Source organism: Aulonocara stuartgranti (assembly GCF_965226115.1).
Source record: "Aulonocara stuartgranti genome assembly, chromosome: 3".
NCBI lineage: Eukaryota > Metazoa > Chordata > Actinopteri > Cichliformes > Cichlidae > Aulonocara > Aulonocara stuartgranti.
In genome coordinates this window covers 48,528,642-48,543,080 of record NC_138941.1, presented here as the reverse complement: position 1 = coordinate 48,543,080, position 14,439 = coordinate 48,528,642, and the positions used below count along the sequence as shown (strand labels likewise).

The 14,439-nt window shown below is 42.9% G+C and overlaps 1 protein-coding gene across 3 annotated transcripts in view; it reads left to right on the top strand.

Annotated features, from left to right (window-relative positions):
* Positions 1 to 14,439, top strand: part of nhsl2 (NHS-like 2) — a 247,858-nt gene that overhangs the window by 220,845 nt on the left and 12,574 nt on the right. For all 3 annotated transcript variants that reach the window (XM_082528141.1, XM_082528142.1, XM_082528143.1), the window contains exon 5: positions 11,525 to 11,707. In XM_082528141.1, the coding sequence (XP_082384267.1) occupies positions 11,525 to 11,707 (183 nt within the window). The remainder of the gene's footprint in view (positions 1 to 11,524; positions 11,708 to 14,439) is intronic.

Genomic DNA, 14,439 nt, shown 5'->3' with positions numbered 1-14,439 from the left:
ATCTAAATTGATTTGAGGTTGAACAAAGGAAAAGTGAACATGTATGTTTAGATCTTTTAGGCTCTAGCAGCCACTGTGATTGGATAAGCAGCGGAAAATGAATGGCTTAATTGATATTAACATACTTCAAATATATATATATATATATATATATATATATATATATATAAAAAAACACCCAGCACGCCCCTGCGGGCGGTTTATCCTTCAAGCTCGGGTCCTCTACCAGAGGCCTGGGAGCTTGAGGGTCCTGCGCAGTATCTTAGCTGTTCCCAGGACTGCGCTCTTCTGGACAGAGATCTCCGATGTTGTTCCCGGGATCTGCTGGAGCCACTCGCCTATCTTGGGAGTCACCGCACCTAGTGCTCCGATTACCACGGGGACCACCGTTACCTTCACCCTCCACATCCTCTCGAGCTCTTCTCTGAGCCCTTGGTATTTCTCCAGCTTCTCGTGTTCCTTCTTCCTGATATTGCTGTCATTCGGAACCGCTACATCGATCACTACGGCCGTCTTCTTCTGTTTGTCTACCACCACTATGTCCGGTTGGTTAGCCACCACCATTTTGTCCGTCTGTATCTGGAAGTCCCACAGGATCTTAGCTCGGTCATTCTCCACCACCCTTGGGGGCATCTCCCATTTTGACCTCGGGACTTCCAGGTTATACTCGGCACAGATGTTCCTGTACACTATGCCGGCCACTTGGTTATGGCGTTCCATGTATGCCTTGCCTGCTAGCATCTTGCACCCTGCTGTTATGTGCTGGATTGTCTCTGGGGCATCTTTACACAGCCTGCACCTGGGGTCTTGCCTGGTGTGATAGACCCCAGCCTCTATGGATCTTGTGCTCAGAGCTTGTTCTTGTGCTGCCATGATTAGTGCCTCTGTGCTGTCTTTCAGTCCAGCTTTGTCCAGCCACTGGTAGGATTTCTGGATATCAGCCACCTCCTCTATCTGCCGGTGGTACATACCGTGCAGGGGCCTGTCCTTCCATGATGGTTCCTCGTCTCCCTCCTCTTTCTTGGGTTTCTGCTGCCTGAGGTATTCACTGAGCACTCGGTCAGTTGGGGCCATCTTCCCAATGTATTCTTGGATGTTCGTTGTCTCATCCTGGACTGTGGTGCTGACACTCACCAGTCCCCGGCCCCCTTCCTTCCGCTTAGCGTACAGCCTCAGGGTGCTGGACTTGGGGTGAAACCCTCCATGCATGGTAAGGAGCTTTCTTGTCTTTATGTCAGTGGCTTCTATCTCCTCCTTTGGCCAGCCTATTACCCCAGCAGGGTACCTGATCACGGGCAGGGCGTACGTGTTGATGGCCCGGATCTTGTTCTTACCATTCAGCTGACTCCTCAGGACTTGCCTGACCCTCTGCAGGTACTTGGTGGTTGCAGCTTTTCTAGCGGCCTCTTCATGGTTCCCATTCGCCTGCGGGATCCCCAAGTACTTGTAACTGTCCTCTATGTCTGCAATGTTGCCTTCTGGTAGTTCAATCCCCTCAGTTCTGACTACCTTCCCTCTCTTTGTTACCATCCGACTACACTTCTCCAGTCCGAACGACATTCCAATGTCATTGCTGTATAGCCTGGTAGTGTGGATCAGTGAATCGATGTCTCGTTCACTCTTGGCATACAGCTTGATGTCATCCATGTACAGGAGGTGGCTGACAACTGCTCCATTCCGTAGTCGGTATCCGTAGCCAGTCTTGTTAATGATCTCACTGAGGGGGTTCAGGCCTATGCAGAACAGCAGTGGGGACAGAGCATCTCCTTGGTAGATCCCGCACTTGATGGTGACTTGTGCTATGGGCTTGGAGTTGGCCTCTAGTGTTGTACGCCACATCCCCATTGAGTTCCTGATGAAGGCTCTTAGGGTCCCATTGATCTTGTACAATTCTAGGCATTCCAGTATCCAGCTGTGGGGCATTGAGTCATAGGCCTTCTTGTAATCAATCCAGGCAGTGCACAGGTTGGTCAGTCTGGTCTTGCAGTCTCGGCTGATTGTTCTGTCTACCAGTAGCTGGTGTTTTGCGCCTCTGGTATTCTTGCCAATTCCTTTCTGTGTCCCGCTCATGTATTGACCCATGTGCCTGTTCATCTTAGCCGATATGATGCCTGACAGGAGCTTCCATGTAGTACTGAGGCAGGTTATTGGTCGGTAGTTGGAGGGGACCGGTCCCTTCTTGGGGTCCTTGGGGATCAGGACCGTCCGGCCTTCAGTTAGCCATTCCGGGTGTATCTCGTTAACTAGCAGCTGGTTCATTTGTGCTGCCAGACGCTCGTGGAGTGCAGTTAGCTTCTTCAGCCAGTAGGCGTGAACCATGTCGGGCCCTGGTGCTGTCCAACTCTTCATACTGGAGACCCTTTCTTGGATATCTGCCACTGTGATGGTTACTGGACCCTGTTCAGGGAGGTCGCTGTGGTCTGCCCTCAGATCCTCTAGCCACTGAGCATTGCCGTTATGGGTTGCATCCTTCTCCCATATGCTCTTCCAGTATTGCTCCGTCTCCAGCCTTGGTGGTGCTGTTCTCTTATTGTTCCCTTGCCACTGAGAGTACACCTTTGCTGGTTCTGTGGAGAACAGCTGGTTTATTCTCCTGTCTTCTATCTCTCTGGTGTACCTCCTCAAGCGGCTGGCCAAGGCTGTGAGTCTTTGCTTGGCAGTTTCCAAGGCCTCAGGTATGGACAGCTTGCTGTATTTCTTAGGCACCTTATTCGTCGCACCTTTCTGCAACTCCGTTAGTTGGCTAACCTCCCTCCGTGCTACTTTGATCTTGCCCTCTAGCCTCCTTCTCCATGGAGGGTACTGCCCCTTGTGGCTGTTCAACTTGTAGCCAAGCATCTCACTGATCACTGCTGCCGTATTGTAGATCAGCTTGTTAGTGTCGGTAATCGTGGTTGTAGGTATTGCCCGTAGTGCTGCATTAACATCATCTAGCAGACCTTCTGAGGGTACTTCACGTAATCTTGGTAACCGGCTACGGGGGATCCAGGTTTCAAGCTTGGCCATGATCCTATTTTTCAGGTCAGTTCCTCTCGCACTCAACGATCCTTCTCCTATCACACTTGGGGCTATGTACCCAATCTCGGGTGGGGGTGATGATATCTCCCCCCTGACCTGGCGTCCTGACTCCTCCTTGCCGTAGCATTTGTGTTGTACCTCGTCAATCTCTAGCTGTGAGAGCAGTCCCTTCTTTCGAATGTTGGAACACTGAGCTACTAGTTGTTTCGCCGTCATTGTGGATGTTGGGTATCGAAGAATCCATAGGTCCCTCATCCTATTCATGTAGCCCCTTCCGCCGGGGTTACTTGCGTAGTAGCATTCCAACAACGCCCTGTTTTCGTCCCTTGCCCACCGATGCCTTCTTGTTCCAGTAGCCCACTTTTCGTCAGGGTGCCCTGGTTCCTCAACACCTGACGCGGACCTTGTTGATCCGGGCGACGTCCGAGCCAGCATGCCTTCATATTTATCTGTCTCGCTCATGTCTGCGGTAGGCTTGCTTAGCATAGGGGGTCTAGCCTTAGGACCCTTACTGGATACAGACGCCCCAGGCAGGAATCGAACTTGCGATCCTCTGTTCCAAAGGCGTGTAGTTTAACCACTACGCTATCCACTACGTAGTGGTGGGATGGTTAGCAAAGTGCAGTTTTAAGGGAAAAGAGCTGGTGTATTTAGGATCGGGGCATATACTGATGGTCGGTCATTGTCCTTCAGGATTTTCTGGTTGAGAGCATATTTCACGTTTCCATCAATTACAGCAAATTATCCAGCTTCTGAAGCATCAAAGCAGCCCCCAACTATCGCACCACCACCACCATGCTTGACCGTTATATGAAGATGTTTTGAGCGTTAGTTTTATGCCACATGTAACGGGATTTCAACTTCTGTCCACAGAATATTTTCCCAAAGGTTTGGGGAATCACAGAGATGGGTTTTTTTAGCAAATGTGAGACAAGCTGTCCTGTTCTTTTTGGTCAGCAGTGGTTTTCCCATGTAACCTGTCACATTTGAGTTATTGCTGAGTCGTGAGGCAAAGGAGGCCTACAGTGCTTTTTGTGGTAGGATGGCCACTCCTGGGAATGTTCACCATTGTTCCACAGTTGTCTTAATTTGTGGATAATGACACAGAACGCTTATCTGAAGATGGACTCTTCAGTTTTTATCTAGTCAAAGTAACATTTTTTTTAACCTCACAATTCAAATAATTTAGCAGTTGTTTATTTTGTAAATCTGTCAATAATCCTACAAAAATAACAGCTAATGAGGCTTGGACATAAGCGAGGAGTTTAGTGCAAATGCTGCTGTTTCCTATAAAAAGAGCAAAACAGTCCCAGACCCCGAATCAGATGGTTTCTGAATGCACTTATGAATGAAGAATGCAGAAAGTCTGAGAGCTTTAGTGGAGAGAGACAGAGAGTGAGAGACAGGCATTCTTGCTGCTGAGCTGCCGACGGTCTAATCCTCTTGGCTTACCTGGAGCCCCTCCAACTACAAGGAATCTGACAGGGGGTGGAACTTTTGAAAAACTTCTGAAAATCCTCTCAGCTCCACGCTGTGCCCTTTGTCACAAGATGAATCCATTTAGTGAGCTGCAATTTAGATGCATCCCTTGATGGCATTCAGTGCAAACAGTAAGATAGATGATAAGCCAGGGTCAGCAGTAGCTGAATAACACAGGAAGTTATTTGTTATTTATTCCAACACCGTAGAGGGTTAGATGCTGTGTAACACTTATAAACTGAGGGGGAAGGTGCTGATGTTAATAAGAGGAAATTATGAATTTCTGAAACACTTAATTTTACAGTTTTTTTCTAGTATAAACATATGGCACTGCTTCACCTTCAGTGGTTCTGTTTGAGCTTTAGAAGTCTTCATTGTGATAATTCATCTTTTGTCGGTTACTGTTTACAGAGCCGAAACTTCAATGCAAAGATGGGATTGTCATTTAAACCAACGCACCCCTACAGGTTGTTTGTTCAAGCTGTAAGATTGCTCATATTGATGTCATAAAGTTAGATATGTAGCACTGAACTGTGGTGAAGTGCTGTTTAACATTGCAAAAGGCTGTGCTATACCACAAAGCATTCTCTTCCTAAACCCTAAACCAAGTAACAACTTATGATGTTGAATTAAGACTTGGTTTAACAGACATAGTCTGTTGAGTCGATAACTGTTTGGCACTCGCTAACCGCTTTATGCTCGACTGGTTGGCGAGTGGCTGGAAGTTGCTGGCTGTTTCTGGGAAAAAACATTCATAAAGAAAGTGCTGCACCAAAAATCTCCTTGTGATTGTTTTGTCCTAGCAGATTTCTGCTGTCACCTGCATTTTGCCTGGAAGAGGCCGACTTACCTACAGACACTCGAGATTTACTCGCCGAGTTGTGCTGGAATGCAAACAAGAGGTGGAGAATATTCCTCTCCAAAGTTAAAGTTGTCCCTTATCACCACAACCACCTAGTTTCAAAGGTGCAGCTTTGATTTTAAAGCAAAGTGTCTTTTGTTTTAATGGGACAGCCAATGACTGCTGATCAGCACTTTGGAGAAGGTTGGATTTAAATCTCTGGGTTGAAGTTTTGAGCGTCTTTGTTAAAATGATTAGCTGGTCATGGGACACAGCTGAAAGCTCCAGACAAAGTTGCTCACTAAACCTCGAGTTTTAGAGCATTTTAATGCTGGTTTAGCATTTCCTGTCAAAAAAGTCACATTAGCAGTTGCTGTAATGTTTCCTCTAAGCAACTGCAGCAGCAGTTTGTTACTGTTTTCTTTATTTTTAAATAGTTTTTAAGCAGCGTCAAGATGTTTATGATCACATAATTTAAAACACTGTGTGCTGTAGACCGTTAGGGCAACTAGGCAGGAACAGTGGGCTACACATGTAAGTTTGGTTTTTTAGTTTGTGTTGTACTTTTCATGCTTTCACTACAATCTGGGACGCATGCAAACTTTTGCTGATGGTGGCAACCTGCTAGTGATAAAAGCAATTAGTAAAAGATTCATAGTGAAGCACCCAAATACCTCTTTGCAACAAGTTTCACACTTGCACTTTTCACACTTGCGACTGCAGCTGTTCACAGTATACTGACTGGTTTCTAGGTCTGTGTGGATGGGGCTTAGCAGTCAATTGTACAGTGACGGGCCAAGGAAACCTGACTTAAAACGTGTTTATAGTGTGACAGGAAAAACTGTTTTTCTCTGAGTCTCTCTATGGATAATTTCTTCCTTCATAACAACTTCACAAGTTATGATTGAAAAAAAAAACCCAATTTCAAATCCATCCATTTGACATTTGTTAGCTTAAAATTAGGGTCATAGCTTTTCTGCCAGTCCTCACCTAGTATTCCATTAGCCTGTTCGCTAGCAGTGATTGGCTGGTGTTTTTGTGCATGTTTCCCTCATGCAGGTTATACATGTAGCTTGCTAGCCAAGCTTGCTAGCATTAGCCGATAACTTAGGAATCCACCCTTCTTTACAAATATATGGTCACTTATCACTCCAGAAACCATTATGGCATTAGCTGGAATGTTAATGTTGATTTCTTAAAGGTTTTAAGTCCAAAAGATAAAGTCTGAATGATGTGTGCTGTTAAGGCAACAGTCTGGTGCGTTTTTGCCTCCATCACTCTGCTTAGATCCCAACGTTGTCCTACTTTTAAACTGAAAACACTCTTATATGTTATTTTATGTCATGAGAATTGTTAGAAACTTGTAATATACTGTAAGGTTACGTGGTATTTTGTGATTGTCATGTTTCTCTCTCTTGCCCAAAGCTATTCTAACCTCTGTGTCCTTAAGACTCACTGCATGCAGGCAGCTGAGCAGTTTAACAAGGCTTATACTGAGGAGACATTAGGATTTGTAACTGGTGGAAGGCTGATAGTTTAAACAGAGTCTGTTAGTGATGCCCACAGAAGCAACAAGAAGACTTACAGCCTGCTAATAACAGCTTGGTGAGACCGATCTTGAAAGTGGGAACTGCTCTGAATATTCAAGTAGGAAAGTTAGCTAGCCAAGACTGGAGGATGCAAAATTGTCACTATGGTGTCGGCGTTACAGAGGGACCCACACCAGCAGGAAGTGGGTGAATGCATGACAGTCAGACAGGAAGTCGTATTTAGCTCCACTCCACGGCTGAGTCACAGCTTTAGCCTCTCTGCTGGAAAGCTGGAGATGCTCCGACTCAAACACTCGTGCTTATTCATGCACAGAGGGGAACGCAGATTGAGTGGCAGTCAGTGAATGAGCTAAATAGGGAGACTGTTGCAAAAATAAACAGAGGATGAATAACTGAAGGGAATAGGCTCTTGGAAAGATGGAGAGATAAAAGGACAGGTGGAAAAACGGGCAGGTTAGTCAATGAGTAAAGCAGAAGAGCGGAAGGAGTCAGGACTTTTTCTTAAATCATGAATCCAGGTTTGCTGTTGTTAGGGGGGAAAAAGATTTAGAGTGCCCAAAGATTTAGAAGCAGAAAGTGTCAGGAGGTTTTGATGATTAGAGTTATTAGTTTGATGATTTGCCAAGCAAAAGGTTTCCAAATGTTAAGATGGTGATAAAAGCATGTTTATTTCAGACATCTAAGTAACAGCAGGAATCATTATTACACATCCAAATACAGTTGTGCCATTAAAGAGAGTTCAAGTGTCCCTTTTAAAAATTATTTTAATGGGACAGCCAATGACTGTTGATCAGCGCTTTGGAAAAGGTTGGATTTAAATTTCTGGGTTCAAGTTTTGAGCGTCTTTGTTAAAATGATTAGCTGGTCATGGGACACAGCTGAAAGCTCCAGACAAAGTTGCTCACTAAACCTCGAGTTTTAGAGCATTTTAATGCTGGTTTAGCATTCACAAAAGTCACACTAGCTCACATTAGCAGTTGCAAAAGTTAGAGATACCTGCTGTAAAGTTTCTTCTAAGCAACTGCAGCAGCAGTTTGTTACTGTTTTCTTTATTTTTAAATAGTTTTTAAGCAGCGTCAAGATGTTTATGGCCACATAATTTAATACACTGTGTGCTGTAGACCGTTAGGGCAATTAAGCAGGAACATGCTTGTAAAAAATAATTACAAAACTTTCTACCTGCTAATGGAACAAAGGAATCAGCGGTCAATTTTCCCAGGTGAACTTATCCTGGAGAAACCAGGTTTCCCTAATACTCTACCTAGTTATGGAAACCTGGTTTCTTATAAAGGAAAGTCAATAAATCAGCTCACTGGAAAAAAAAAAACATTGTCACATGGAGCATGTCTTATAGTTCAGAAGCTGCAGGATTGGTTTATGCAAGTGTCACATATCAGGGATTTCATTGAACAATATGTAAGAAGATGTGTTTATTTATAAAAAAAAAAAAAAGTAATTAAGAAAAAAAACTCATTCAACCGACCTCACACACATTCATACAAAAAAAAAGTTACGCTCAGGCATCTTATCTGACATTCACGGGCACTCGTGGACTGACAGACACATCGGAGGCAACTTAGGGTTCGGTATCTTGCCCAATGATGCTTCAACATGCAGGAGCAGGGGATCAAACCAGGGCTCGACCCACTCATCTTCCAGCTGAAAGAAACCGCTCTACCACAGTTGCTATATGAGATGACTTTGCTCAACCTACTGACAAATCTCATTCAGTATTGAATTTGCTGTGCATCTGCAAGCTGCTTTGCAACCACAGACAGTAAAACACATGGGCACAGCTTCTGGGTCAGAAAAATGAAGCCAGTGAGGAAGCACATTAATCCTGCATTCTATCTCCAGGCCACAAGATGGTGATAGATGTGGTTCTGATTCGACCTTGTTGGACATTTTTCTGCTGGATGCATGAGCTCAGTCACTCATTTTGGATCACACTGAATAAAATAAACAAGTCTGTTTAGTAAATCTTGGTCATAAAGTGTTTCAAAATGTAGGATTAGCTGTGATATGAAACCGCATGCTCATTGGCCAAAGATCTGTCGATCAGAGGTTATTAGCCAGTTCGCTGTTAGACCCTACCCTTGTTGTCACATCGGTGTTTTTGCAACCAAGATGATTCTGGCAGAGACGCTCATCTTGAGGCTTCACAAACCAGTAGCACTATTCATGCTGGGATTTTAATCAGCTCTGTTGTCACTGATGTCTAAAACAGAGCCATGCCATCAAGTCTTAATCATGTTAGGTTCAGTCGCATTTCCTTTGTTGTTCTGCACCTTTGAGCTTTGCATAATTCATCTTTTACAGAAAAATCAACAGATAATGTTTAGTTTGGGCATCAAATATCTGCCATTAGTTTTCTGTTTGCTCTCTCAAACAGATCAAAGGTTTGTAATTCTGTGTTGTTAAGTGCCTGGAGGCATAATTCGTACAGGCTGCTGCAAGAGGGACACAGCTGGGGGAAGAAAAATGGAAGGAGGGTGAGCTGGACTCATCTGACTTCCAAATGTGAAGGAGATCTGTTTTGAGTGCTTGGTGACAGCTGTCAGTGTCAGCGGTACGGCCATGTTCCTTAAGTTTGCTTTGGCACAGGGTGGGTAATAGTGGGCTGATTTGGCTCCAGTTTGTTTATTTGCTTTCTTGACTTATTGATTTTTAGTACCGCAGTCCTCTTAAAAGAGCTTCATCAAGTGGCACAATTTCATTGTTGGACATAAATTTTAGCAGCAGGCTGAGCCCGATATGACTGTTGCTCTAAAACGAGGCTGATAGCTTAATGGGATGGGTGAGAAACGGCGCTGTATGTCATTAAGGTAACCAGCTAGGTGCCTGCTGCCACCAGTGACTCACTGGATTCATGTTCTCACACAAAACACATTAGGGAGACGGGAAGTGCGCTAGAACAGAGCAGCAGGTTTCTCCGTCGTGTCTGCCTTGAGCCCGTCTGGATTAAAATGTAATGCATGTACAGGAGTCATTATGGTGATGATGAAACTGAAAGCTGCAAAGTCTTCTCCACTTGTTCAGCTGAGATGAACTCATCGAGTGTTGCTTATGCCACTTCTCAAACACTTGCTGAGTCAGAGGCAACTTTAAACAGTGGACACTTGAAGTATCAGCAATTGTGCGACAGGAAATAAAGAAGAGTGGAAACAACTACCAACTTCAGGCAACTCTGTGACATTAATTGTATCCTATTTTAGAGTAAACGTTAATATTAAAAGGGCAAATCAACAGAGTTCTTAATGCATCTTTAATTAGACACTATTTATGTAAACAGTCTTGATTTGAAATCTCTTTATAGTGAAAAATATTCAGGCGGTATCAACCAAAAAGCATTGTTGGGAGAATTGGACTTCCACTTGACTTTGTTTTACTCGCAAATTTGCCTAAACTGCTACCTGAGTTTTGAATTCTTTTCTTAGTCTTATCACCTGAAGTGTTGTCAATGCCTCTAGCAATTGTATGAGAGTTTTGTAAGCTGAGAGAATTAGACAGATAATATAGAAATTTAGAAAAAGAAATGTAGAAATACATCTTTCTAGTACTGGGTGTACTCCCTTTTTTCTTTAGAGCTGCCTTAATTCATTGTGGCAAAGATTCAACAAGGTGCTGGAAGCATTGCTCACAGATTTGGGTCCACGTTCACATGACGGCATCACGCAGCTGCTGCAGATTTGTCGACCGCACATGATTTGAGCTTTGAGATGCAGTGTGTTATCCTGCTGCAGCCATCAGAAGATGCCCAAAACCTACCATCCAAATGTTGCAGCAGAGATCATGACTCATCAAACCAGGCAGCATTTTTCCAGTCTTCTACTGTCCAGTTTTGGGGAGCCTGTGTGTCCTCTTCTTACCTGTCACCCAGTCTGGTCTTCTCCTGCTGTAGCCCATCTCCTTCGAACTTTGATGTGTTACAAATTCAGAGATGCTCTTCTCCATATCTTGGCTGTAACGATCGGTTATTTGAGTTCCTGTCTGTTCAAAGCAGTCTTTTCTCCTCTGACCTCTGGGTATCAACAAAGCATTTTCCCCCAGAGGACTGCTGCTCAGTGGATATTTGCTTATTTGCACACCATCCTCTGTAAACCCTAGAGATGGTCATTGGAAAAATCTCCGCAGATCAAGATTTCTGAAATAGATCAACCCATCTGGCACCAACAACATGGAAAATCACTTAAATCATCTTTCTTCCCCTTCCTAATGCTCACTTTGAACTTCAGCAGGTCATCTTCACCAGGGAAGTGGCCACTAGAGAAATGGCAGTTCCCACATTTTCTTCCTTTTTCACCTCCAAAAGTTGCCTCCTGATGCAAATACAGAGTTATGGTTGACACTGTGTCTCACTAAAGTGACCTGAGTGAATGTTTAATAGAAGCAGTAAATCATGTTTGTGTTAACGAGAGTTGTGAGAGGAAAGCACTGCAGCCTTTTAAGAGAGACTTGAAATCATATCAAATGATCTGCCTTCACATCGCTGTCTCTCAAGAGCCATAATCTAATACTTTATTGCCATGTCAACAACATGATTGGATTTATTGTTTTATTTAATTTAATGCGTGTCAGGTAAAATTAGTCTTCCCACCCTCCTGCTGACCTTCTTGCTGCTGTCTTCCTCTTGCAGGTGAAGGGAGAGGATTGAAATTCCACGGTGTTGATCTTCTCCAGCACTCTCCGTCCCCTTCCCCCTCTCCCGGGGACCCTTTCCCCCACCAGCCCCACTCCCTGGAGCCTGTTACTGACACACCGCACCAGAATCTCCCACTGAGGAAGACACACTCTGACCTCGACACAACCTTACCTGCAGGTGTCTGTGTGAGACCATAATAGGGAGCTCTTTACCCTCCCTCCATGGTGCAGATCTTATTACTCCTCACATAAAGTGTGCCGCAACCTTCAAAGACAAGAGAAAGAGAGAGAAAAAAAAGAATCTGGGAATGTCAGAATGAAATTCCTATACTCATGAACTTCTCGTATTTCAGATAAAACTCTAGTATTGCTGTTAGTAGCACTGAACAGTTCTTGGCTGTGGAAAGACTATCATTTTTTTTCCCCGCCCACTTTAAATACTCTTTAAATAAAAGAAATGTATGCAATAGCAGGACATTTTCTTTTGTTTGAATTATGTTTTTTGTTCAACAAACATGACAAATGTGTGTTTATTTTGTCATTGATTATGGATTTACATACAGTTTTAAAAGAAAAATGTTCTCCTTTCTTGTTAAGGCATAGTCACGCAGGCCTAGAGACAGGCTGGTCCTTGACAAACTCAGCAAAAGCAAAAACCTGGACTGCTCGACTGGTTAGTGAGTGGTTGCTGGGTTTTTTGAGGTGAAACTGGCTGTAAAAACCTCCTTGTGATTGCTTCGGTTGCTAGCAGTTGCTACTGTTGCCCATAGTTTACATGGAAGACACAAACTTGTTTGCAGATATTAATCCTTTAAAACTGGTCAGAGTGGGCGTAACTATTTTTAAATCCCTGTAGAACCGAAACCCTGTAAACTGGCACAATAATTTGTTTTGCATATGAAACCGGAGTTGTACTTACATCTTATGCCATCAGCTTGCCCTAGAACACGTTTTCCTTCCACATATAGCTTTGCAAAAATTGCATAAAAAGCACTTGCAGCAACAAAAACATAATATTCCAGAAACAGGCTTTGCCGATCCAATCAGCTGTTCAAAACACTTCCTACGTTGGAATAGACGTCAGCGGGAACTATCGCATGCTCCCCATTACTTGCCCAAAACCGGAAGTGATGTCATTTTTGCGGAAAATGTAGTTTTTTACCTTCGGGGCCTTATAAGCCTATACTGGTATTTTTAAGAGTCATGTTGACTTTATGCTTTTCTGGAATGGTTTCTGGGATGCTTAAAACTCATATTGCACTGCTGGAAATAGTTTATTTTGATGCACATGCTGTTTTCTTTGCAAATTTGCATTATAATATTTATTTTCGTTTTTCCTGTAGTATATAAAAATTGGTGTATCTCAAAAATAAAATTATGAAGACACTCAAAATAAATTTCCTGTTGTTGGAAACTTTTTTGTGCAACTTTTTTGTATTTGCAGTTTTGAGGGATAAACCTCTTAAATTTCTCTAACTAGAAATGTAAAAAAAACAAAAATGATTTTCAATTTTTTTGTAGTTTATTGCACTTTTTTGCAATTTATGTAGTTACTATGGACTTAATGCATACATATTATTAAAATTTGGGCTATAACAGTTGTATTGATGTATAGCAACTTGAAACGCTCCCAAAAATGGCACTACAGCATGTAAAAATATAAAGATAAGCTCTGGCAGACTTGGTTCTATGGTAGGTCTTAAAGGGTTAATGATTTGCTCCCTGAGCTGTAGTGAAAGTTGAAAATTGTGATGTAAACGGTGAATGGAGAAGGTTCTTCTATGAAGCTGGACAGTCTTCATTTCAGTTTCACTTCAACTTGCAGAACTAAGTGAAACCGCCTCCACCAGCTAGCAACCAAAGCAATCAGAAAGAGTTTTTTTGCAAGTCAGTTGGCAGAATACACATTTTTCCGTAGTAACGGGTGGTTGCCATGGGGTGACTAACCAGTCTTTTAGCCTGTGTGAGTGGGGCCTTTTTCACTTATTCCCACAATGTCACCAAGATTGTGACATCCAAAATGGAAGTTAACATGTTAACAAGTTAACATCACATTGTTAGTTGTCACACATCTGCAAAACTGCAATACCTCTTTGCGACCAGTTTCCCCTAGTGACAGCTAGCACTCCCCAGCAACCGCTTGCCAACCAGTCGGAGAAAGACCCTTTTTCAAATGATTACCATGGGATTTTGATGGTTGTTACTAGCCTACAGCACCAACACAGAGTAACGCTAGCTACCACATTAAAAACAATCTACCATAAACACAATATTTAAACTCAAAAGAGAGCTAAGAGTTATTTAGCATTAGCTTGCTTGTTTGATTGTTAACACTAATAGCAAAAGTAGGCTATTAGTTAAGCTTGTTTGCCAAATACTTCACCAGCTAATTTTATTGGGCTATCTGGTATAATGTTGCAGATTTTAGGCTATAATAAATAATGTACTGTAAATCCCGGACTACAGAGCGCACCTGATTAAAAGCCGCATGCTCTAATTTTAGAAAGAAAATCAATTTTGTACTTGTACAGGCCGCACCGGATTTTAAGCCATATGCGTTTCACTTGTAATATGAGATATTTACACAGAAATATAACACGTGAGGATTTTTAATGTTTAATTTATTCCGTAGGGTAACATAACCATGGTAACATAAACGTTATGGTAACATACAAAAATACATACTGCAAATGCTTTTTTTTCCTCGAACAGCACCTGTAACACAGCTACCTTTAAGTATACGTACGTATCGGTAACACACAAATTACGTTGCTTATGGTTTTTTTACGGAACGGTGCACAAACAACATTACAACGTTTCTTAACAACACGTAAAAATATATACCGTATATTTACTACTTATCTATTTTATTGGTCTACTGTTACCAGGCAAATTGTTTTTGGCCGCATA